At 38.6% G+C, this 27,186-nt stretch overlaps 1 protein-coding gene across 7 annotated transcripts in view; it reads right to left on the reverse strand.

The window, feature by feature from the left end:
- The window catches only part of ST18 (ST18 C2H2C-type zinc finger transcription factor), a 230,187-nt gene that overhangs the window by 34,135 nt on the left and 168,866 nt on the right, over positions 1-27,186 (reverse strand). For 6 of the 7 annotated variants that reach the window (XR_007772789.1, XM_050941937.1, XM_050941932.1 and 3 more), the window contains 6 exons: positions 24,581-24,777; positions 19,890-20,690; positions 17,281-17,415; positions 15,494-15,584; positions 12,209-12,423; positions 8,548-8,759 (listed from right to left, as the gene is read on the reverse strand). Coding sequence is in view for 6 of the 7 variants with exons in the window: in XM_050941937.1 (XP_050797894.1) it covers positions 8,548-8,759; positions 12,209-12,423; positions 15,494-15,584; positions 17,281-17,415; positions 19,890-20,690; positions 24,581-24,777 (1,651 nt within the window). In the remaining variant the exon portion in view is untranslated. Of the gene's footprint in view, positions 1-8,547; positions 8,760-12,208; positions 12,424-13,886; positions 13,992-15,493; positions 15,585-17,280; positions 17,416-19,889; positions 20,691-24,580; positions 24,778-27,186 lie in introns of all 7 variants that reach the window. The other variant, XM_050941938.1, reaches the window with a different exon arrangement.

Here is a 27,186-nt window from a genome sequence, read left to right on the forward strand (position 1 = left end):
ACCTGCAATAGGAGCAGGGTAGAGCCACACTGGCATAGGGAGTGTTCCAGAAGGCACCATGTACGATTCCTCTCAGAGATCTCCAGCATATAGCATACACTTTCCTCTTCAATGGGATAGTTCTGCTGGCTGGTACGTGTGTGTATCCTATGGTAGGCCTCATCCTTGCCCCTCCCTTTCTCCTTATGTCATCGTGAGACCTGGCAGCAGGGGCTGCTACTGCCTCTCTTACGAGCATAGGGAAGGTAAAGCTCCTTGTTCCCTCCCCCTCTCCTTCCACAGCTGCCCATAAAAGTGGAATATAAGACAGAATTCTTGGTCTGGCAATTGTGTCCTTAAAGTTGGACTCAGTAAAAAGGTTACAAATATACATCCTATGTACTATATTATTTGGGCAGGGCTGTCCCTAGGTTTTGTCAGTATCTGAAGTAACAATCCAGCTCTGCCCCTGCCTGTTGGGTTTCTCACCTCTGAAAACACATCACCCACACACCTGGCCTGTCTACAACCTCATTTAAGAAATTGTAAACCATCTCCCTGTCACTTGTTTGTGAAGTTTCCACTGCCTCTTGGCATCCCCATCCCTTCTGCGTGGTTAGAAAAGCCATGAGGTGGCGCAAAAGGGCAGCTCTCAAATCAAGGAACAACGTTATATGTGCGTGGATGGGGGAATATCAGAAGAGTCACCTTCTGCCACAGCTCACAGTTATTAGTCAAATGGGACCATGGAATGAGACTCTGGTTTCAGGCTGTGAGTATGTACGACTTTCTGGTCTCTGGAAGAGCAGAGACCTGTGCATCCTTATTGCATAGATTGTCCAGTCTTAACAGGCCAACACTGGCTTTGCGGTTATGGGCTGACATCAGAGTAAAGATGACTTATCAGGCAGTAAGTACAAAGATGTCTGCAGTTAACACTATATGTTCCCATTGCTATTGTTTTATTATTTGTATTGCAGAAGGGCCCAGAGGCCCCAGTTAGGGCTTGGGGCCCAAATGTGCTAGGTACTGTATAACCATAGTAAGAGACAATCATGTCCTCAAAAAGCTTACAATCCAATACAAAGCAATGTGGAGTTCTGCTTCAGTGTTGATGGTATGATAGGCCACCTGGCTGGACTCAGATTGGGCACAGGCACCATCCAGGTAGCCATATACTAATCCTTCTGTGGCACCATTTTCAAAGAATAAATGAAATCACAATGTGCATTTAACTACAGGGTGACTTACACATTGTGATCTATTTCAAATCATGGTACCAGCAGCAGTAATGTCATTTTACTGAAGGAGGCCAAAGATTTGGTAACATAATTAGCAACTTCCAGGCCTTTATAAGCATTTAAAGACCATCCAACAATTCAGTGTTTGTATTGCCCATCTAGACTTTCTTCAGCAAAGGAAATCAGTTTCCTCAAGCGTAATTGTTGGCAGGCTGCGAATGCCGATGGTAGTCAGTGATCCAGGCCTACATTTTCAAAAGTAATGAGTGATTTGGGATGGGTCAATTTTTGGGTGCCCAACTCTAGACACCTTAAAGGAAACCAATCTTCGGAACTGTTGAGCACCTGCCTTCTGAAAATCAGGCTTCTGTGAGGTGCTTCAAGTTGGGCACCTGAGACCAAAACATACAAAGTCACTAGGCATTGCTGGAAATGAAGAACTTAATGATCAGCTCTTGCTGTGGGGCCCTCATGCCATTGACCAGCCAAAAACCTAAGAGAGATGCACTAGCCTAGTTCCAAGGACTACTCGACTAGCTGCTTGTGGACAATTTAGAAACTCAAAGGCACCTCTTGTATTTGTTTCTCTTGCATGACAAAGTTCACATTGTCAATCACTCAGATTAAAGAGAGCTATGCACTATTATATTTATGGGAAGTAAATACACTTCTAATATGTTCGTACTAAGACGCTTTGGTTATATCTTTCTGCCCTTTTTTAGTAAATAGTTTAATCTCCTGTGATAGTTTTAAGCCCTGAATTTGACAGTACAGCTTATCCTGGATAATAACTTAGTAACCACAACATCTTATGCCATCTGTATAATATCAAATAAATTTTTATACCAGCTTTAATAAACCTTAGTTACAAAAATCCAAGATATTAACTATATCACTGCCAAGTACATTCTCCAGGATCCGACAATATAGCTTGGCCATGATTGCCCCAGCCTTTTTTGGCTTCACAGTTGATATGTAACTATAGCAATGAAACAGAGCTACAGTAATCAAGTTTAATGACCAATGTAAAGTAAAATGCTAAATATTGTAGTTGGTGACATTTTTCATAATAAAAAGAACTTGAGTTAAGTCTGCACAACCAATATTCACATAAAATTCCAGACCTCTGTGACAGATGGCTTAGGAGAAGAAGCCATGTGACTAGGCTGCAGTACTTTTATAGTTTAAAAAATCATAAATAGTGCAGATTCTCTGTCACTGACAAAATATCAACTACTCTGAAGGCAACAACAACAAAAAATTGAACAAAAACAGTCATAGTCCTCCCAAATTAAATTGCAGATTGCAAAATGTCAGGAAATATATATCATCACTGGAAATAAGGCATTATTTGCTGCACCAATGAGATTTGATTGATGGGAAGAACATTTACTGATGTGGCTATTAAGAGATTTTCCAATGCTTTCCCAAAATTCACACAGAAGTTGGGTTGTGCAACACGCACCAAATTCCAACCAGAAAAAGCATGGATTGTATGCATTTGTGAAATAGTGTACAGATGGGGTTTAAGTGAGCTCACAGATGCACACAACAATTAAATATAGTAATGGAAAAAGATTCTCTTTTGCTCATAGTCGGATGGATCACAAATTTACAGCATGGCTTTTTATTCTGAACACTCTGCTGCATTCATTGCAAACTCCAAATGGTGAGGGGAAAAAGGGATGGTCACAGAGACTGTTCCAATTTTCTTTTCTAGTCTCATCCTACCTTCCTCTGAATATGTTTCCTTTCCTTATTTTCCCAGTATTTATTTTAAAGGGGAATTAACAAGAAAAAAATGCCTAAAGTTTTTGTTAGACTACAGCTATGAAATAAAAATAGAAGGAACATATATTTGACTTGTAATATTTGGTTCCTGTTCTAAGAGCAGTTTTGACTTCAGTAAAGACCCAATTTTGATCCTACTGAAAGTAATGAGGGCCAGAGTAGGCCTGGTTGATTTCACATCATGATACCTTTCAAATAAGTTTACCATAGCAATGTAAAATGTACAAGTTCTTAGCTTAAAAACTGAAGTATATAAGCTACAGAAGTATAAAATATATCTGGCCAATGAAGGCTCATGTGCCTGATTCTTCCCTATATTAAATCAGTAACGGTCCTGAGTTTGATCTCATTTATGCTGATGTAAACCAGGAAACAATTCTGTGAAGACAATAAAGTGAAACCAGTGCAAAACCAGTGTGAGAACAGAACCATGCTAATGGCATTCAAGCTACTCCTGATTTATTCCGATGACAATGAGAGTATAATCACCCCCACAGGTCTGAGAAGCAGCTGGAAAAAGGAGTTTAGAATGAAAAATGAGAGAAAAATGACTAAAATATATTTCCCCTTTCCCCTAGGATCTGTGCAGTGAAACAGATACAGCAGAAGTGCCACGCTAATATGAATACCACAAAAATTGTACACACAAATTACTAGCCACTTCACAGCAAAGATTTAAAGCTAAGATTAACAGCTGAGCTTTGTGGTGAGGTCTCACAATCTGACTTCTTTATTTTTATAAAATATATTACAGAACATTTCCTAGTACACTATGAAGTATTGCCATTAACCATTAAAACTGAACTACGTTAATCTACTAAATGAACAAGGTATGGCTCATGTATGATGGATTTATCCCTTGCTTTTGTGTTTGTTGGCTCATTTGGTAACTCGCAATATTTAGTATTCTGCAATGTCTCTGAAGTAACAATTCCAAGTTAGGCCTTTACACTACAGTTAGATCAGCATGGTGAATCATTGTTTCCACATGATTCTCATTGCAGAACTGGGGTCTTAAGAAGGTTCTACTGTAATGTGTAGGGCTTTCTATCCATTCTTTGATTGTCCAAAGACAGAAAAACACCTGCTATTTTGTTTTCCCACTGTGCAATAGATGCACTTGGAAGGCTGAGTCTGGTTATTACTATTCTAAAATACTCTTCATTTTCAATATAAGAAATATCTCTGGAACCAATAAATCTATAAAATCACAACGAATTCTTTAAGTGTGCACACTATATTACTCTTTGAATGGATGTGATTCCTAATGTGCCTGCATTCAAGGCATTACGTGGGGGGGGAGGCGGAGGAGGGAGGAAGGGTTGCTAACAATTATTAAAAAAATGTAAGCACTTGGGTCCTGATTCTACAAAGACTTACACCCATACTTAACTTTAAGTATGCAAGTTCTTCCACAGAAGTCATCTGGAATACTCAGTTGCTTAAAGTTAAGCATGGGTGTAGGTGTTTGCAAGATCAGGATCTTATGCTACCCTTGACACTATTTGAGACACACACAAAAAGACACAGTCCCTGCCCTGAGAAACTTGCAAACTGAAGAAAGAAAGAAAGAAAGAAAGAAAGAAAGAAAGAAAGAAAGAAAGAAAGAAAGAAAGAAAGAGAAGAACATTGCAACGATACAATATCTGCAGCCGTGTAACAATGCAACAGCTAGAGCTATTCAGCGTGTCCTTTTTTTCTTCAGAAGGTTATGCTAGCCATTGGCCTGGTTCTGCAAGCAGTGTTCTGTATTTAGATTTTAAGATGTTTGGGGTAGTGACTTGTCTGGTAAGCATGCTGCCAATCAACTGCATTATCTACATAACTGATGCAGTCGTCATCATCATCATCATCAATATCCAAGAATGGACGGATGACACAGTTTGTGTTTTCGGGTTTTGTTAAAAACAACAACAGTATTTGAACTTCAAACATTTCAAGCAAGTGTCATTTTTTTGTTTTCTTTCAAGGCACTGTGTGCATATGCCATTTTGTCTAAACAGGTGGGAACACCACCAAAACATTCAACAGAATGCTTGGCAAGCAGCAGTGATGAGGATAAAGATAGACCATACTGTGTGCTTCTACCTCTGTGAGTGGCAGCAGTGGTGACGGTTGTAAAACAGAGAAAATTTCTGACAAGACCTGCTATGGGCACTTGCATTGTGCTAGAGAATATGGCCCTGACCCAACTTTCAATGACCCAACTTCCATTTGTTTCAGTGGCAGTTGGATTGTGCCCCATGTGCAGACAGTTATGCTGTGAGATTGCGATGCAGTGCCTGATTCTTTTATTTGGGTTGAGGACTGTATCTGTATCATTTCTATATTTCCGGGGCCCAGCGTAGTGGAATCCCAGGTGGTTTTATCTAGAAACCAGCTCCAGTCCTGTGAATATCACAGTAACATAGTACCTATTTAAAAAAAAATGGTAAAGGTTTCCAGGATGGCCACTATATTTTGTTTGCACTTGGCTGCAAATTAATTGAAGGAACTTGGAATCCAAATTAATTTGGACTGAAAGTAAACCCAGTCCATCATGAGATAATTTTTATAGTTATATATGGTCGATCCACACTGTACATCAGTTGTCACTGTGCTACTTTTCCGGCCAAGAGCACTGCTAAAAGTATAATGTGACTTTCCCCCTCTTCCTTTATTTAGCTCAGGCTACTCACCTTCCTTTCCCCCTGAAGCCTAGAACTGCAGGAAGCTTTTCCAACATAGCTGAAGATATTCCAAATTCACCAAAAAAATGAAACTTGCTATTTTTTTTAAAACAAATGTAATTTTCCCATTTAAAGGTTGGATATTTTTAGTGAAAAATGACCCATTTTCAAGGCAAAAGGGCAAATGCTTACTAAGAAACGAACTAAATTTTAGAAACCAAGACACAAAATTTGGCAGACATGAAATACCAGAAACAGCAATGGGAAATTACTTTTGTAAAAATAAACTGTTCAGATATATTTACAGACATGCACTTTCAGCTACTCTTTGAGAAGAAATCCTGCCGCTCCTCTGCAGACACAGAGTAACCTGAATGCAACAGAAATGGTCCAGATCCATCCATCCATATCACTCACATCAGCAAGGTATGCCATCGTGCAAAGGTGGGACAATACTTAAAAGCCATGCAGGAGATAAAGACTCTTGCAAGTCGTGGAGCTTTGATCTGCACTGTTGCTGTCTGTACTGCCTTTTTTTTTTTGGCAAATGGACAGGGTGTAGGAGCAGGGATCTGGAGCTACACAGTCCCCAATTTAAGCCACTCACACAAAAATTTTCAGGTGTGGCACCTATGTGTATTGCTGAGAACAAATAAAGGAAATAGCAGTTGTGTCAAATGAATCTATTGCTGTTATTGTATTATTTGTGCACAAATGCAATATATGGTAGATAGAATCCTTAGGATTTTTTAGACAATTGGAAAATTTGTAAGATGCGCAAATAGTTAAATGTTCCCATAGCAAATGTCCATCACAAAAATTCAGCACCATTTAAAAATAGTTGTAGGTATTTTTTTAAAATCACTTGAGTTGCGGCATATTAAAATAAAGATAGTTCCCCTTATTGGCAATACAGTTTCCTAGAGAGCCTATTTCCATATTTTCCTCTAAGAGCCCAATTTGCTAAAAGTAATAAATCACTAAAACCATATAAAAAAGGGTTTTGTGTGGTTTTGGCCACTGACTCAGTTTGAAGATTACTTGCCTCTGTTCTGGCAAGAAGCTAATTCTGATTCTTCTATCACATGTTTTGTAGCACTGGGCTGTCACTGTGTCCTATTGAAAGTCTGGCAAAAGTGGATGCGAGCAGGTGACAAAGTATGCAGATGATATTCTTTTAGGCTGCTAGTCCTGGGGCTGAGAAAGGAATAAACTGTGTGCCCCGAGTGTCTCTGAGTGTTGTAATATTATGTTCAATCCCACTCAAACCTACCATGATTTGGCAAACATGAAGCAGGTGTAGAATAGAAAATCTTTGGGTTTTGCATGGTCCCTTTATTGCTCTTTGCTGGCAAGAAACGTCTGTTACTGAGTTCAGCCAAAGGCTGGGGCAGCAATTTAATTCAACCATTGGCATCAACCTCCCTCTCAACACGACAGGAAACCTCTACTGAAGTCTGGCGTAAGAAGCTCTCCATGGCTAACGTCAGAAATGGATCTGTCAACTAGGAAAGAATCCACTAACAGACTCTAGCTCCTGGCAAATATTTCTCTAAGCTGACTGACGTCAAGCTGGGTGGGTATGAACATGGCCCCACATTAGAATGTCTGCTTAGCGGAGTCCTCCAACATCAGTTTCAGTACCCTGGCTGTGACAAATGGAAATCAGACTTAGCAAAATAGGAGATTCCACTTTGCAGGAGTGCAGAGCTCAGAACACCTAAGGAGGTGTTACACCAGCTGCCGGACAGAAGGGATTTCACACAAAGAATACCAATTCGCCTATGTGATTGTGGAGAGCAGGAGGTCCAATGAACATTGTAGGCCAACAGATGTGGAAACTCCTTCCAGCCAGATTGAGCCTGGTGCCTAAATAGGACAGTGATGGACACATTAGAATGTGATTGATAGAAAGATAGGTAGATAGATCCTGAAGGCCCACACCAAGTATAAATATAGTATTTTATGTATTATTTTAGTACATGTCTTGTCTTACACTAACAGTTTCCTCCTGGCAAGATTGTATAACTATAAGCATTCATCTTCTCTTTAGGGCAAGGATATGTATTTGTACAATTTCTAGCACAATGGGCTGCAATACAAATAATAAACAAAAATGCTTCTCCTACTCCTACGGATGTCACAGAAATGTATCTTGACTAGTTGCATCAGCAATGTGGTTCTGTGTAATGTCACATAAAATAAGGCTACTAAATCATAATGGTGACTCTTGTGAATCACAAAGAACAGTGAGACATCTCAGACCAAACCAAAAACATGACTCCAGTGAAACCCACACAAGGAGCTACTCTTATTAGGTGGCCTTCAGTCTTAAAGAGACTTGTCTGAAGTATCTCCAGACACAAGGGTTTGGCTTTCCTCTCACTTACACCAGTAAAAATCAGAACTCCACTGAAGTCAGTAGAGTTACTCTACAACTGTTGTAAGAAAGATCATAAGCAGACCTAATGAATATGCTGCTGCTCCACTTTTCTTATAAAACCTCTGTTAATCAGCTGATTATCAGTCATCTGAATGATTGCTTACCACAGGTTTCAAGATAAGGAAAAATCCTTCATTAACAGACTCAGCTCCATTACCTACCAACAAATTATTTGATTTGGCATTTCCTCCTCCCTCCACCCTTCCATGTACTTTGGATCCAGTTATGAAGATCATCAAAACCTAATTCCTGCAATTTTTTTTCAGAAGCAGTCAGTACGTTACTAAATTTTTCTGTCTCTCTTCAAAAGAGCATGCAAAGAGAAGCCTCCTTTTTGAGATTTAATGCAGTCACTACCATGAAAGACAGTTTGTGTACACATTTCAGTAGCTAGCACACCCTCCAGGTTCTTGGACTATCCTACCTTGGCAGCCAGACTCTGTGGTTTGCTGGAGAGGATCTCTGCTGCTTCCCTGCAGCGGGTGGAAAGGTTCAGGATAGCAGCAGCTGCTGCTATGTGGGTGTCTTCACTGCATTGACCGTAGCTATAAGAGTTGGCATGACAAGGGCTCTGTGTGTGGGCGCTAGCACTAGGCAGTCGATTAGAAAATTTCACTGGATGTGAAAAATGCTTTACTGTTGAAGAGAGATTTGATTAGCAATTGCATGTATGTGGTTTCCCCCACCAAACAGATTCATTTTTCAGATTATAATTTCAAAAGTTAAGTTATGTGAAGAATAAATTAAAAAACAGCCCATTTTCTATTGGTTACTCGAGATTGCTCTAAAAAAATAGGCTCAGGGATCAAATTATTTGATTTTTGTCACAAGAATACCTTTAATATTTACATTTTTACCACAAAAATTCAAAGGGATAAACTCTGTGGTTCTTTCTCAGGTTTTACTCACTTCTGAGCAAAGACTGAGTTAAAATGAGCAGAGATCTCAAGATTTGACTCCAACATTGCTCTTGCAACCTACTTAACAAACATATTGAGAACAATAATCAAATTCATAAGGGATTTTCATTCTTAGAGCACCTTTGTGTCAAAATAAGATGGAAGTGTGAAGACTTAGGTAAAACAACATTAAGGCTATAGCCTGCTTGCCTTACTTCTATGAGCAGCCCCATTATTCAAATAGGATTACTTGGATGAGTAAGGTGAACAAGATTTGCCTCTTGGAGAGGCTGGGGAACTGGAATACAAACATTACCCCTTGGGGACACGTGCAGTATCATGTTAACGAAAATCCCAATATTTAAATGTTAGACTTAAAAAATACAACCAACGAACATTCAGAAGTGGTACTTAATTCATCTTGTTTTTCCTCTTATAGCTGGGATCTTCTGGAATATTATGTAGTTACCAGACACAACGAGGTCAATTAAGACTGAAGAGATTGCCTTACAGGTGAATAGAAAAGCTATTTTACATGTCTAAAATAGAGTACATGGTTCTATGTTTCTTCCCTATCACTAACATAGACTCTAAAGCAGAGCAGGGAGGTGCCCTTCTTTGCTCTGTGTTATATCATTGACTGAGGTAGGGGAAATGTAGAACCATAAATTCAGGTCTTAACAAACAATAACAATGCATCCTTTCATCTGTAGCTCTTAAAGTGCTTTAAAATGACGTGTAAAAGAGGAAATAATATTCAGTTGTATTTTAAACAAATACATATCTAGAACCTAAGCAAAAAAGAAGAAATAAGCAAAACCATAATTCTTTATCAGCATTATGAACATAAGAACATTGCTGAACATAACCCTGTGCTTGTTATGTAGCTGTGGATTGAACTACAGAAATTGGAATCCAGCTATCAATCCCCAAGATTAAATTTCCTTTGGATCTAGGATTTTGGCCCATTATTCATTTGAGGGCTACATAAAAAGTTTAGGTCAAGATCCAAACTTCCCTAAAATTTTGAGATGCTTTAAATAAAAGTTATAGGTCAGATCCAAAAGTCATATCATCCCTAAAACAATATTTCTTTTGTACACTGACTACAACTGACTCTGTGCTTGAATGTTTCTAAATATTGGATCCATCTAGTGAGAACTGAGAATGACAGCCCAATTCTGCTCTCCCTTATACCAGTGCAAATTACTGTAAAGCCGGAGTGTCTGATAAATCATACTATACGTCTATGCTTTTTATCAGTTAGTTCAACTTATCTGAGTCACCGAACCTACTTAAACTAGAGTTTGATTTAAGTTGCTTCTTCCATTATCCGCTTCAAAGATACCACCAGAAAAACCATGTTACTAAATGAGCATGTGTCATGTGTCAGCAGGCCAAATTCATATGTGCAAAATCCAGAGTTCTAATAATGAATTTCTAGATTCTTGTTTGCTTAGGCTGCTGAACAAAACTCCACACAATTGCTTTATTATTCCAACCCTTCATGCATCCCCATGTCTACTATATTCATGCACTCTTACACTTTTGTCTTTGCATTGTAGTAACAGTTGTGTATTGTGCAATCTTCACAAGCATGATGTTAGAAAACTCAATTAATTATATGACGTTCTTTTGAAATTGTATAATGAATTTATTTGCATATATATGCAAACATTTCAAATATAAGCACTTCAAATGCAAAAGTTAAATAGACTTGAGCATGTGCAAACAAATAACTAAAGGACCATGTCCACTTCTGTGCACAAAATTAGAAATTGCTCATTCAAGTGCCCAGTAACACACAAATCTGTTTGTGTTTGAGCATGCCTATTTTACAGGCCCAACTTAGGTTTCTACATTTGTAAATGTGGCCTTCAGATACTCCAATATGAATGGGCTTGGCAGGATTAGATTTTTATCAGTCAATGTCAGTAAACATCATACAGACACAAAATGATGAAAAAATATTTCCATTGATAATAACTGAAATTTACAGATAGGCAAAGTAGGAAAAATGCTCCATGAGAACTTATTAGAATTTGATTTAAGGATATTTATTTTGTATATTTTGGCATGTGGTGTTGACAGTCTGCGTTTTAACAGTTGTAAAGCTTGAACTTTTTGAATCTCAACATCTACTGTCATTAAATAATTTTTGTCTGACCTCCCCTATTGTCTGACTCCCACATAATTCCCTGACACTGTGAAAATGTTGAAAACAATGTTTTAAAACAAATATCAATATTGTCTATCAATATAAAAAATTAAAATCAAATTGTACCATACCTATATATAGGTATAGATAAATTATTAATATCTCTATTAATATAAAGATATTAATAATTTGAGAGCTAAAAATTGCTAGTTTTCTGCTCACCTTAACTCTGACTGTCCTTTCTTTTTTTGGATTATGTGGACTGTGTAACATTAGGTTATTTTTTCCATCTTCACTTTCTTTGGTTATATTTTAATGATAGTAAACAAAACAAAAATTAAGAAATACTTTCATGGCCATTGTTTTGGATCCACATTCCTCTGAACCCAGCTCTGACATGAAAGAAACCGACTTAGGATTCTTCCATTGCCCTCACAGAAATAGCATCTTTTGCCAAGATTTTGTGCACACATGAAAATAGCTGTAACTACAGTGGTGTTATTAAGGGTTGATGCAACAGAGCAAAAACTTAATGCAGTTATCTGTGAAGATCCTACAATGAAGAGGATCTATACATGTAATTACTCATAATAGTGTACTAAATTGTGATACCTTGCTCACACTGAGTAGTAGCATATTGCACAAATAGTCCCTTTGGACACATCCTCAGTTGCTGCAAATTGGCTTAGCTTTATGGATGTTGATGGAGCTATGCCAATTTATGCCAGTTCATGATCTGATCTCTAACTTAAATGGGACTACTCATGGTGGAATAGTACCACATGAATATGGGTATCACAATCTGGCCTAATAGGAAAGCGACAAGTCAAGTATTTTCTTTTTTACCACGGAATTGCTTTTCAAAGAATAATTAACAAATAAGATGTTGTAGTCACTCCAATAGATTTTCACGTATACTGATCACAATGGGTTAAAGACATTTGCTAGTGTGCATTATTTCCTGAAACAAGAAAACTCTCAGATAAATAATATTTTTCTTTCAAGAACGATGGGAGTTTCAAGCTTACATTCAAGGAACGCTGGGGTTTTTTGGCCTTGCACTGCTGGTGCCAATGTGCGTTTGCCAAAGACCTGTGCATCAAAGCTGGCATAGTCAAATGGTACTTTCCCAAACTTCTCTTGCTCTTTTGTCAGGGTGGCTCTGAGAGAGGTGGCTGGCTGTGCAGTTCGGTAATTGAACTGAGATAGCTCGAGCTGCTTTGCTAAGTTTGTCCTGCAGAGACTGCCAGAAGGAGAGTGAGAAAAACAGAAAGAACAAACAATAAGAACATCTTTTTCAGTACCTTGCATTGAAAGATAGGATATAGTGGGATGGCACCTGCCAAAATGGATATAAGTAAAGATCATAAGCATTGTCTTTATAGAAGCCTATTTTAGAGTGTACATGTCAGTTACAAAAATACATTTTGTGGCTTATCTTGTGGTCTAGCAATCCTGTAACTTACTAACAGAATTACTATTCTGTTTAAAGATTCACTACCGTAGGATGGTGTTTCCTTTCTTTAAAAAAGAATGAGAACACACTTGGTCTTTTGCACATGAGTCAGCGGGGGCTTGTAGAGCTGTGGATCACTACCATCATTCTAGAGGTGGGCCTTCTGGGCAAATAAATATGATAGAGCATGGTCCAAAATAATTGCTTCTGCTATTTGTGAGGAAAGAATAATTAACAATGTGTTATTCCATTTAGCTACTGTGCAGTAACTACTTGTCTTCAATAATTTCCTAAGGACTTTTCATATGTACAGTTAAGGCACGTGCAGTTGGCAGACACATTGACACAATATTCTGTAATGGCTCAGAAGGAGCCATTATAGCCAATCATGTCAATAATCCACAAATTAAAGTGCCCTCAAATAGGGCTGAATATAATAGGCCATGATGGTGCTGATGCCAATGATGTGCAAATTATGCAAGTCTACAGGATCAATAGGACTCTCAGACCAAATACAAGCTCAATGAGAGATTTTTTTGGTTAGGATTTTTAAAGCACTTTTTTGCTACTGTAGTATAAAACATAAACTAAACTGAGTAACTGCATTACAGTAAAGTAACTGGATGGGTCAATCAGAAATCTGTTATAGCAGAGAAATAGAGCAATGACAGTGCTTAGCCCACTTAAATACTACTACACTTACAATAGTTAGATGCTGCTTTGATTGCCAAGGGTTTCCTTTGCAAAGGATCTCAATATATAAATCAGCATGGAATCCCATGCTGCAAAAACTGGGATGAGCTCATGAAGCAACAAAATCTTTAACCAATCCTCAGGAGCCAAAGCATTGCAGCAGAGGGACAATTTGAGAAAACTTCTTAACAAGTAACTCCAGTCTAATCAAAATAGGAGGCTGGTTAACACTAGGAAGGCACTCCAGAACAATCACTGAAATAATGTTTTTGTGTTGAAATAATATTTTTTAGATTTTTTTACTCATCTTTCAAGGACATGCATGTAGTCATTTAATGTTAGCTGAACACATAGGGACCCGCTGAGTGTTCTTTAGTTATCACAAGTCATAATCAGTTTCGCTACCCACGTTTTTGCATAGAGTCAGCCTGCTAGAATGAACTAGGCTCCTTCAGTAGCTCAGAGTTAAAAGTTGTAAGGAACGAAATCCCTTACAAAATAAAGCACAGCATTTGGACAGAAATACCTGTGTGAGACATGTCATGTGAGACGCCTACCTGTGAACCTGAGCGTGGCACTGTCCAGTTTTAGGAGAATCATGCTGATTTTTTTCCTGGGACATTGCCAATTTTTCAGCTGCAGCAATTGGACAGCCAGAAAGACTGTTTAAAAAAAGAGTGGCATGATTTGAGTTACCAGAATATGAACTTATCTTTCAGTCCTAAAGGACCTCAGAGGATTTCATAAATTACAGATGGCTTCTCCTACCACTGAGTTGTAGCCACCGTTGGGATGAAATGTGGCAGCTGTTTAACAATGCACAGAAAAAAAAATACACACCAATTTAAGCCAAAAAGCAAAGAATGCTAGAGGGTGAAATTCATTGGGGTTCTCAAGGCTCATGCAGGCCTTTCATGCCACTGTTATCTCAGAGTGTCACTGCATGTAGGAAGTCCATGGGTGGAGCAGCTGCATTGAGTGGCCTCCTCATTGGTGCTAAACAAGCCTGCACTGAGTATGTGGAGTTTGAAGTATGTCAAAAAATTGGTGACTACCAGGATCCAATGGACCCAACCTCACCTATCACCCCACCACACACACACACATAGTAGAAGTAGCAGCTGCTACTTCAAATCAAAATTTGGCTGTTTGGATCCAGATTTGGGGCCTATCCCATTATGCAGAGATGGGTCAGATGTGAAATTTGTACGCGTTTGGAAGTTGAACCAAGCTGAAAGTTTTGGGCTGTTCAGATCTGAGGTTCTGGGCCAGACAAATCTCTATTTAATTTTTAAAAAAGTAAGTCTATTTTGCCCTCAATGTCAGGTGAAGTATTGAATAAACTGTATTACAGATTGATAGGAAGGCGGACTTTGGCAGAAATTTTTTTTTAAAAATCTGGTGTATGATTGTGAAATAGGTACACATCCTGTCTCAAGTTATGTTTTCTCTTTGCTGCTGATTTCCAATTTGCCTCAACTCCTATCCATTTACAATTAGCAGTACTGATTTATAATATAGTTGATCTCAAAGGGGCTGTAAATGTGACAGGGATTTTCAAACAAGAAAATGACTAGAAACATTTCCTTTACTGTTCCCTGTCCCTGACTCCATCCCCTTATCATTTGTTTATCCACATCTTGTTTGTTTGTCGCATCTTGTCATAAAATGTCTTTGTTTTACCCTTATGTACCATGACTAGCACAATCAGGCCCTGATCCATGATTTTGGCTTCTCCAGGCAACTGCAATATAACAATAAAAATAACAAGAATTCACTATGTATGCATACAGCATGTAGGACAATGGGGCTCTGATTTTGGTTGGGGTGCACATCTGTTTATTTAATAATATTTCATGTACCTGATTAAGTTTCACATATATTTTGTTTCATTACTGTAGTTTGAAATCTCATCTCTGAATTAGGAATCATGGATTCTGTTATACCTGGTACTGGAGATAATATTTTTGATACTATACTGAAATTTAATATTTATCACAGTTGAGTAGATTAATTGCTTGATTACAAATAATGTTAGCTGTCGTTGTGGTCAATCAGTGTTTGCAGTACATTATATTGTTAATAGTCCTGAATTCCAAATATATGTGGCAATTTCCTCCCAGCTACATATTAATTTGAATGAATACTAACTGATCTGGATTACCTTCTGTGTGTGTTGCGATTGCTGTTGACATGTCCTCTTCCAGTACATCCTGGAGTGGGGCACTTTAAAACATTTTCATGCATGGCAAGAACTAAACACAAAGAAAGAGTAAAGGGTTATAAGTAATCTCTCTCTCTCTCTATCTCTCTCTCTTTCTTTCTAAGGAACATTTTCTTCTTGCAACATAAAAATTTTTCAAGTGTGATGCACAAAAGCTTGTATTCTGATTTTGTACCCTCTAGCTCAAATGAAACTTACAAATTCAGAAAAGATGGCTCTGAGAGGCCTATGCTATGGTCTCATGCTGTGTTATCTGATGGTCCCTGCCTGGTTTAAATCAGTGGGCGGGCAAGCTTTAAATTACATCAGCACTTTTCACTCCTTATGCTGGAGTAAGAAGATTATACATGAGTGCAAAATCCATCTGTCCTGGACACACCCCTTTTGGCTCTAGCTCCACCCACTTTAGTTTGCATCGTTTACTCTCTTCTGCTCGGTATGTATGTAAATCCACCTTATACCAGCGAACCCTATCCCCAAGCTGTAGTTTGCACATTCAGGGATCTCTGACAGCATTTGTGCCATTGGAAGCCATTGTAGTGACAATAGCATCAGTAGTGAAGAGGACCCATTGTATGAACATTTCTCTGCTCCCCAACCAAAGTAGCTGTTTTGGATCGGTATTTATCAAACGTAAAGTAAAACATAATTCTATAGCTTTGTACATCTCCCTTCATGCTGTCAGCTCTGTGCTACCCTTTTAGGTGTACACTGCCTCAAAAGATTGTCTGATTGTTAATCAACTGGGTTGTTCTGTTAGTAAGCAAATTTTGATTACAGATAATCATTTTGCACCCAGCAGAACAGTACTGAGCTGATTGGAAGTGTGATAATTAACAAAGACTTGCTTTTAAAAAAAAGTTAATGTTGTTGAGGCCTTCCAACTGCAGCAGCCTGGTTAGCTCAAGAGATGTTTCCATAAATACAGATTTAAAGATTAAAAAAAAGAAAGCTACAATTAAGAAGAGGACAGTGGTAAAGTGCAAGTATCCCTTTAATTTGTTGCTATGAATGCCACTACAAAAAAAAAAACAGTCGGACTGACTAAGTTGTGCAAAGTAATAGTTTCACATTCCATTTTGGCTTTTTATATATCATTTCACTGCAACATCTCAGAAGATGACATACCCAGCACAAACCAATGTAATCAGAATGGCACCGCAAGAAATGAATGGGGAATTCAGGCTGGGCTGGCCACACACAGGTTAGCATAATACAGTAATAGAAGGGCGGCATGCTATGAAGCAACTGGCGGATTCCCTCTCCTTGGCTGGGGGAGGTGACCTGCTTGGTCTCAGTGGGAGAGAGGCATACCAGTCACATAGCTGAATGCACACATCTGAGCCTCCAGCTATCTGAAATGGGAAAACAGCACACTCAGACAGGGCTATGTGTTAGCTCAGCTATAATGACCAGTGTGTGTCCAGGTGTGTGGCTATGACCTTGTTGTTCCTCTCCAGCCCCTTCAGGGAGGTTTGTGCCACTACAGGTGCTAGTTTTAATCAGGCCTTCAGCACCACAAGTGTAAGGACTGGGATTGCGACTCTACTGTGCACAGGAGCACCACAGTGGCAAAAGCTCATTGGACCATCTCCTGCCTTGTGCATCTGCACAGAGCTAGTTACAATCCAGCCCTGAGTATTTACAGTGAGTGCCAGTATGAACTCACATGACTTAGAGATTTAGGCCTGGTTCAGTTGCTCTCGGTACTGTAGGATGATACTCACTTTCTAGTGGCACTCTGACTTTATGCGGACAGCCTGAGAGACTGCGGTGATGCGGGTACAGCCCAGTCACATGCCCTGTGCCATCGCATCCTGGGATGGGACATTTGGTTTCCCTTTTTTCAGGCCTGGGTGAATCTGTAGAGAAATCAAATAAGGATTTTGTCTGGTTATGATTTCCTGCCTGCACTCAGCTGAGTGGTCTTAGAAGTGTGAAATAACTTTTCTATATTTCAGGTGCAATTTCCTCCCAAGGCTTTAACTTGGACTTAGAGTAACTACACAATCTAAGCATCTCTTTTGATTCTCATATTGTCTCTTTTAAACAATGACTTTCACCTCCCAGTATGCCATTGTGTGCTAAACATACGCAGCTTAGGAATTGTGATGTCACTTATTCCATTCAGAGCCTCAAGCAGGACACAAGATGCATCCATTAAGCCAGAAATCTGGCAACAGCAACCAACAGAAAGATCTAAAAAGGAATAAATATTGAAACAGAAACAAACTTTTATACTGTTAATGCCAGGTTCCGGGAAACTGGGATCACCAAATAAAAGCTGAGGGATGAAACAAACAAACAAAAAGCACTGCAACCAGGAGCAGTTCCTTAAATATCACAGATCTCTAGGCTGTTGGTCCTTTGTTAAGAAACTGAATACATGCCACTTTGCATCTGAGCGGCTAGGCAGGCAGCTCCCTTTGGCACACATGGCAGCACTGCTCTGCAAATCAGCCCACAATGAGAGTGCAAACATGGAATAACTGATACCCTTTCACAGGGCACTGTCTCTTCCCACCCTTATAACTACCAATGTACAATGAGGGAGAGGCTGGGTTCCTTAGTGCATTTTTCAACTTCCAATTGCAAGGTACTAGCAGTGTGCAGGAAGTACCAATTAGAAAGTGTTTATTTTGATTTTGAACGCAGAATCTAAAAGGATGGGAAGCGAAGTAATTCTGATCCAGAAATTCTCTTGTGAGAGGAGACAGACAGCAACTGGACATATAAATTGCTGAGGATGGTTTCAGATCAATCTGTGGTTGACTGCCAACAACATGGAGTTGAGGGGAAATAAACAGCTGTAGTCAAAGACAGGTTAAAGCCACCTAGCAGGATATTTTGCTAGGCTACAATGTAGAACCAGAAGCAGCTGTGGAGTTAAACTTTCTGGCAAGCCTTTAGATAAGAAAAATATGGAGGAAAGAAAACAGAATGAACATCAACAGGGAACCACAGTGCCTGTTAGAGTCACAGTAAATAAGAAGTAAGAAGTCACTGTAGGAAATCGTTTACAGCACTAACAGAGAACAATGAGTGGACCTAAAACAAAAAAAATCATTTATTTTAATCTTCCATTAATCTGAAATTTAAGTGCACGTTGTGTAAAAAATTAAGCGGAAAGAGTAGGATCAGTATAAGGTAACAAGTACACTTAACTGGCATAGGAGCCAAAAAAAAAAAAAAAAAAGAAAAGCAGCAGCAGCAGCAGCAGCAGCTGAGGAGGATGTGGAATTCCCAACACAATCGGTATAAGAAATACTGGCCATGGTTGGATTTTGTAAATGAAAAAATTCCAGGCCTAGTACTGTAACAAAAAGCTGTCAGAGCATATGGAGCACATGGAGAAGCAGAATGAGGGAAGCTCAAGATTCTTCTTCTATGAAGGTTATCTCTGAACCGAACTGCAAACTAAGTGTTTGCTTGAGAATAATCAGGAAGGACCAGATTTTGTCATTCTTACCCACATTGTGTAGTACCCTACTCTGCAAGTAGTCCCACTGAGACCAATGTGACCATTCCTGGAGTAAGGGTGAGTATTCCATATGAGTAAAAGGATCAGAATCTGGTCTGAATTGATTATGGTTACCTGAGCAAATGAGGGCAAGAATAAGTATATGAAATTTAGGAAGGAGGTTGGCTAGCATGTATGTACAGTGCTAGGGGCATTTTAATTGGCAATCTGTATGTGACTTTCCACAGAAGAAGTAGGTAAATGCATACTCTAGTTAAGCAGTACAAGAGGGATTATACAGTGGTAACTCTTAAAAAATTGCCAGTTATCTTAGATTCTAAATGCCTTAGATAACCAGTAAATAACTTACTTCAGCATTTTCAGTAAATATTGAGATGTACTCTAGGGAATACTGCATATATCAAAGGAATCATATTTGTTTATCAAAGGCAAAATAGCAACTTTTACAGGGTGACTACTGCTTTACTTTGTATTTATAAAAGAGAATTCCTGGGAAAGATTAAAGTGAGTGTAAAGTGATATCTTTTGATGTTCCAAAGTTATTCTCAATCTATGAATTCCATATCAAACGTTCCCAGTTTGCCAATCAATCCAAGATCATTTTAAGCTCCGGCATTACAAGCCTGACTTGGTACCTGAAAATGGAACTGTGTTCTCTCATTCATACTTTACCACAAATCATCAAAAACAATAAAGATTTTGGAATTTAGATGGCAATTATTCTGGCGGTGAATGAGGCTGAAGAATATGGCTTGTTCCAGAATCTTTACTTTTGAGGTAACATCCAGTTCAAAATTGTTTACCAGCTGTAGAATAAATCTTTGAGCCAATATGAGCAATCAAAATATTTCTTACATTTGTTATTATAGTATTGTCTGCCACCAATGTCAATAACTTTGGTTTGTCTCCTTTCCCCAGCTAAATGCTCCAAAAGAAACCTGTCCAATTCTTTGTAGGTGCTGTGAAACACATGACCTTGCTCTGCCTGCAGAGCTATCGCTTGTTCTAGCAAACTCAAATTCCCTTTTGTTTTGTCCAGGTCAACTGACATGTCTGTAGTTTCTGATAGGCACTCATCATCTTCCTCGCTTTCAGGGAATGGATTCTGAATTCTCTTGTCAAAAGGATCAACATGAGATTCCTGTGATTCTCTTAGCTCTGTTTCTGAGTCACAAACTATTTCACGGGGGCGAAATTCTGCTTCTTCAGTCTTAATTTCTGGAACTTCCAGAATGTCTTGTCGGTTACATTCTGCAATATATCTCTGAGTTACATGGGGCTTTATGCTAGTGTCTTCTGAGAAATTTGAGGAACTGTCCCACTCATTGTCCAATATTTCAGAACTACTTTCATTGTCATTGTCTTCAGATGAACAGTATTGTGGGTCAGAAACACAAATCTTTTCTTTTCCTTCCGATGAGTTAATTGTGTAACATTCATCAACCTCATCACTTTCTGTTTTTAAGGACTGGATGCCACTGTCATTTAGGTTCTCAGTCACCATTTGAACTGGTGCATCTTTTGCTAGTTTTCCCATGTTCATTAAAGATTTGACCACGAGGTCCTGATAGCAGGTGTAGTTGTCCTTCGTTTGACTGGAGTTTTCTTGCCCACCTGAATGAGAGGTTTCATCAGGTGATTTTGTAGTATTTTCTTCTATAAGGAAAGAAAGGAAGAGAAAAATGAATGCTTTCTATAGAGAAACTTAATCTTGATCTAACCTGGTTTCAATCTTAAATGGGAAGAGACTTATTTAACAATCACAGTTTATTTACTCAAGGATACTCTGAAAATTCTTAAGAAATAACACCCCCTTTTACCAAGACAATATCTGAAATTTCTGCTAGTATATAACCATCACAAACCCTTCTAAGATTAAATCTGTGTAGTGTGGCTGCAGAGCCCTTTGAAAATAGAATGTTTTTGCATTTTTCTTTGTTGAATATATAAAATTCCTTTGATCTATTTTCATTCTCTTCCATGTCTAGCATGCCCAAATATTTCTCAGAATGAGTCCCCAATTACTTTTCAAATCACTTCAGATTGCATGAAAGACCTTGACTGAAAAGACTCTATAGTTTACAAAGGGCAAGCTCTTGGTCACCATTACAGTTGCCACACTAAATGATACATCAGGTCATGCACAAGCAAACAGAAATGGTTCTTATGAATAGACTCTTAAAGGACTGCTAAAGACACCATTGAAATACACCCTGTGTTAATAAACATCTTTCTTTGGACGAAAAGCAGCAGCCAGCAGGTAGTAAAGGCTGCATGTAGGTAAGGGTGTCAATGTTGGAAGACAATATGCCTTTTGTATCTCATTTAATTTTTTATAAAAACATTTGCTCTAACAAGGACACTCAAAAATACATCTCCATCATCTTTCTTTCTGGTAATTATCTCTCTAAAATCAACACTGATTTGCCAGGATCAAGTAAATATTGCCATAGTAACTAAAAGCATTTTTGGACGAAGGGAAGAATTTAGTCACAACACTAGCCCCTTCGATAATGCTGATTATAGGGTGCATTCTTTTGTTGGGATCTATTCAACATTAACTGAAAAATTTAACATTTTACTTCCTAGAAAGAAGGATGGATAAATAAGCATATAATATTTGATAAGATGGACCCATCCTCTCCCGAATCAGAGGAAATCCAGGTTTAAATAATAAATTAAACATAGTCTAAAATGCAAATGAAGTTTCTCTCAATAACACAGTGAGCTATTAAGAGAAAGTGTAAAGGGTTATGATAATTTTAAAGTATTATGAACGACAGAAAACAAATAAAAAGCATTTTCAGTGAATATGTCCAATTCATTGAACTATTCTCTCAATCCACTTAACTACCCACATGTGTACAATAATGATTTATAGACATTATACCTAATTATGCATATTTGGGCTGTGTTAGAGTGCCTAACAAAAGCTCTAGAAAGCAACAATTACCTCTGTTGCTTAGCTACATAGTTTAAAATATTCCTATTAAGTGCAGATTATTGTGGAGGGGAAAAGAGGGACAAAAATGCACATGTGCACCACAATGCATTTCACTTTGCTGCTGCCAAACTGTTAGCATTTTGGGTCATTTCCAGTTTACATAATTGTTTGGTTCAAATGTTTGTTATATGTTAAAAGAAAATATTTATTAATTCTTATTATTCTTCAGAAAATTGGACTCATATGGGGAGAGGTGGCCTCATGCACTATGTGCAGATAGTTGTGTGTTTTGGGTATTTTTTTTAAATGCCTGCAAAGCTCAGTGCAACTTTTAAACCAGCTCATCTCTCACTATAGACTTTGAAGTAATCTGAATGAAAAAGTTTGCTATATTTTCAAAAAATGGCATCTAGTAATGATGATTGTGATTCCCTGTGGTTCTGTAATGAACCTCTGACAAATAAGTGTCTATGATTTAATAGCTTGTCTCTCTGCTCTGCTTGGAATTACACATACTCCCATCACCAGGCCATTTTGATACAAATGGCTCTAATTTTTTTTATAAACCAGTATGCTTGATGCTAACATGCCTTTCATTAATTTACTGGGTAAAAGATTGTACTAAGTATATTATCAACAACAAGATTTAAAAATGATGACTCAGTCCCCCCTCCCCCAAATCATGAGATTGGTTTAAAATTATGAGATTTTAAAAACGTGGATTTGGGTTTTTTTAATTGTCTTCTGTTTTTTGAGCCTTTGTGGTTCACATGTTGAAGTTTTTCTCTGTAACCATAGGGGCCTGAAACTTACTTTAACAAATAAACTAATGCTGATATGTCCTGAAATTGCATTACTCCCAGAGTTAGGACTTTCAGACAAAAACAAAATATCATGAGATTCACAATAAAATCATGGGAGTTGGCAACATTGATTCAAGACACCAAAAAGTGATTTTAAAGCACTCTAACTCCATACCATGCTGCCTTGCTCTCAGAATTTTACTGGGGTTGTACAGAAGGTAGACACAGGAGAGAGTGTGCACATTTATGAGGAATAAAACACTGAAGTTATGGAGGTACAAGGTACAGCCTGAATCAGCACAGAAAAAGTCAGTTAAAGCTTTTTGTGAGACTGCTGGTATTATGAGATGGAAATACTCCTAGGAAGTCAGAACAGCCAGGAAATCAGCAGAGTTGTGCTTGCTTGGGTCAGTAGTAAGTTTGGCTCAGTGATTGCATCAGAATGGGAGTCAGTGCACAAGTCCCTACTAGTTTAAGATATATTTTAAAAGTACCCCCCCACACTTCAGCCCTCTATAGGAACTTGCAAGATGTACCCACAAATCTGCACTCCAAAAGAGACCCCTGATAGAAGATTGACCACAAATAAAATCCTGGCCCCATTGAAGTCAATAGTAAAACTCCCATTGACTTCATTAGGGCCAGAATTTCAGCTATAGTTCTCTTACCTGGATAGTAAAGTTGGCTTTCATTATAGACATATTGGTATACATTCAAGTTTTGTTAACAGCTGTACGTACCAGAAATGTAAAGGGTATTGGTTTTCAGAAAAGAAGATTATTCTATTCTAAGTAGACATGGGTATAACTCCAGATCCAAAACCCCCTCAAATTTGGGAAACTGCATCAGGATCTGGATCCCAATTCTGGGGCTTGAGGATAGCTTCCTTTTAAACAGAGGTACCATTACTTTTTCATACTATGTTTGATTTCAGATTTCAGATTATCTGCTCATTTCCCCTAGATATTGACTTTTATAACCTATTGATAACTATTGTCTTTTTAACAAATGCAGTATTGATTCCACTGAAATCTGAGACCACTTTCTTAAGTCTTGGGCTGACAACTTGTGCAAGGCTTCTCAAAGAAAAAAATAACTGCCAATTTATTTTGGAAAGTGTTCCATTAATTCTGAATATATAGTTGAAGGGTGAAGGCAGAAAACATACATACATAATTTATATTTATTTATTTAAATATATATGTGTATTATAAATATATCTTATATTTTCCCTGCAGCAGTCATTTTTTGTAGCACCTGCATGGCAGAACTTTCTATAAATTGTTGAGCATGTTTGGGTTGGGTATTATAAATACAGTGCAGAGTCTAATAATCAGGTTAAATAGAACACAGATAATAGTCACATGAATAAAATTGCTTTGCTAAATGTTAAAGCCAACATTTTGTTAAGCAGGTGATTGCCCCCAGCCTCATGCTGAATATATTAAAGTGAAAATCCTCTCTTTACAAACGTGTTTTTCTAAGTAGTTAGTTTTTCACTACATGTTTAACCTCATTCTTTGACAGCCCATATTAAGAAGCAGAAACTATTCCTTATCTGACCTGCAGTGATGGCAGGTGTCTGCGTCCTACACAGCATTAAAGACCATAGAAGGAGATGTTGTACTAGGTCCTTGTTTTTGAATTACCATATTTATATCTAGATTGCAATGTATTATCTCAAATCTACTCTGAGCCCAAATCATCCTACATTCTTTTCGAAAGCATTCAGTTTGACAGGCCTCTTTTCTTTGAGGGCAGGGAGTTTACATTAATTTGGAGCCATTCTTCATTGCTACCTGTAGCAGACGTGTCATTTGTTTCGAGGACATTGATGTCCTCCTGCAACTCTGTTCTGTCCTCATTTTCTTCTTTGCATTCCACAGTGGGACTGTAGTGACGGGGTTTCATTAACAGGGACTTCCTTTTATTGACTGGAACTCCTGAAATCTGTTCTTCAGCTTTTCTCTTCTTAGCCATGGAGCATTTGTAGGCACTGCATTGATTTAAAAATGGCAATAATGAAAACAAATTGGACATTATTGAACAACCAGCACTGTCCTATATTTTCATTTCAAGCAGAAAAAATGAGGCTGGTAAAATGCTAATATACTTGCACTTCCAGCCTGCTGTGTTTAGAGGATGTTTAGTTTTAGCTGTTGGATCTGGAGAGCAGGGCACAGACAAATCCATTGCACCGTTCTCTTTCACTGCTACCAAAGTCTGGTTATAAAAAAATCCCTAATCCCAAGTAAACATATGTTAATCTATGCTCTGTCCTGCACTAGATGAAATACACCCAGAAAGGGATGAGAAAAGATTGATATTGGTTTCCTAATCCTGAGAAACAGCTAATGTGAAAAGTATACCACCAGTTACACTGCAGCATACTGTATTTTTATGATCCTTCTACTTACATGGGTCTGGATATGTGCGTTGCTGCTTGGGAGGGCGTGGGCGTTGGTTTGTTTGTCTTTGATGGGTGGGTGAAAGTCCATTTTAATATGAATGCATTTTTTCAGTGCAAAGACTTACATATTTAAGGGGTTTTGTTTTGTTTTTTGGTGATTTGTGAGATGAACTAAACAATGTCAATGTCTGATTTTGCTGGTCACCATGGCCTAGATTCAAAAATGTACTTAGGTAACTAAATTCCAGACTTAGGCACCTAAATCCCAGTTTTAAATTCTACTGCAATTCACAATGCTCCCACTGAATGCTGTAGGCACCTAAACGCCCTTTTGCAGTAAAAGATCCCTAGGGGCCTATATTTCTTCCCCTAAGCCTCCATTCAGACACTTATCTCCCACATAAGCCTCAGAGTATTTCACCAGTCAGGAGAAGGTAGGTGTTTGATCACCTATGCCATGTATGGGACCTGATCCAGTAGGCTCCCTCAGAGCATGCTGACTGGATCTGCCCCCTCAAGCAAATTCACACAACACAACAGCTGCTTCCACCTCATCACTTTAGCACAATGGTTTGTATATTGACTTAGGATGTGGAAGGCTTCCAGTTAAAGCCCCCCTCTCTGCCAGAAGGGGAAAAGGGATTTGAACTAAGCTTTAAACCTCTCAGGTGAGTGCTCTAACCACTAGGCTATGGGATATTCTGCTAGGAAGTGCCCTCAGGCTCTGTCTACAAGCTAGGGTGTGTGTGATTGTACTGCTTGTGTACACATACTTGTACTAGCTTTCATTGAGCCAGCACAAGGCTAAATAGCAGTGTAGCCACGATAGCACTGGAAGAGGCAAAGGAGGCATGGTTTAGCCATGTGGAGTACAAACCTGCCTGAAAAGGTTGGGTGCATACTCGGCATGCCTAAGCTGTACCTCAGGCTACCGCAGCTACACTGTGATGTATACTCATGCTAGTTCAGCCAGAGCTAGTGCAAGTACATGTATGCAGGGAAATCACACCCCTAGCTCATAGTGTAGACATAGTCATAGGCTCTTCTGTTGAAGCTGTTTCACTGTGGATAAATAATTAAAAAGTTATTTGAGACAAAGAGAGACAACAAGCAAGAGAGACAGCACATGCATAAGAACATAAGAACGGCTGTACTGGGTCAGACCAAAGGTCCATCTAGCCCAGTATCTGTCTACCGACAGTGGCCAATGCCAGGTGCCCCAGAGGGAGTGAAGCTAACAGGCAATGATCAAGTGATCTCTCTCCTGCCATCCATATCCATCCTCTGATGAACAGAGGCTAGAGACACCATTCCTTACCCATCCTGGCTAATAGCCATTCATGGACTTAGTCACCATGAATTTATCCAGTTCCCTTTTAAACATTGTTATAGTCCCAGCCTTCACAATCTCCTCAGGTAAGGAGTTCCACAAGTTGACTGTGTGCTGTGTGAAGAAGAACTTCCTTTTATTTGTTTTAAACCTGCTACCTATTAATTTCATTTGGTGATCCCTAGGTCTTGTATTATGGGAATAAGTAAATAACCTTTCCTTATCCACTTTCTCCACATCACTCATGATTTTATATACCTCTATCATATTCCCCCTTAGTTTCCTCTTTTCCAAGCTGAAGAGGCCTAGCCTCTTTAATCTTTCCTTGTATGGGACCCTCTTCAAACCCCTAATTATTTTAGTTGCCCTTTTCTGAACCTTTTCTAGTGCTAGAACATCTTTTTTGAGGTGAGGAGACCACATCTGTACACAATATTTGAGATGTGGGTGTACCATGGATTTATATAAGGGCAATAATATATTCTCAGTCTTATTCTCTATCCCCTTTTTAATGATTCCTAACATCCTGTTTGCTTTTTTGACTGCCTCTGCGCACTGCGTGGACATCTTCAGAGAACTATCCACGATGACGCCAAGATCTTTTTCCTGACTTGTTGTAGCTAAATTAGCCCCCATCATACTGTATATATAGTTGGGGTTATTTT

This window comes from Gopherus flavomarginatus, chromosome 2, assembly GCF_025201925.1.
Source record: "Gopherus flavomarginatus isolate rGopFla2 chromosome 2, rGopFla2.mat.asm, whole genome shotgun sequence".
NCBI classification, from domain to species: Eukaryota; Metazoa; Chordata; order Testudines; family Testudinidae; genus Gopherus; species Gopherus flavomarginatus.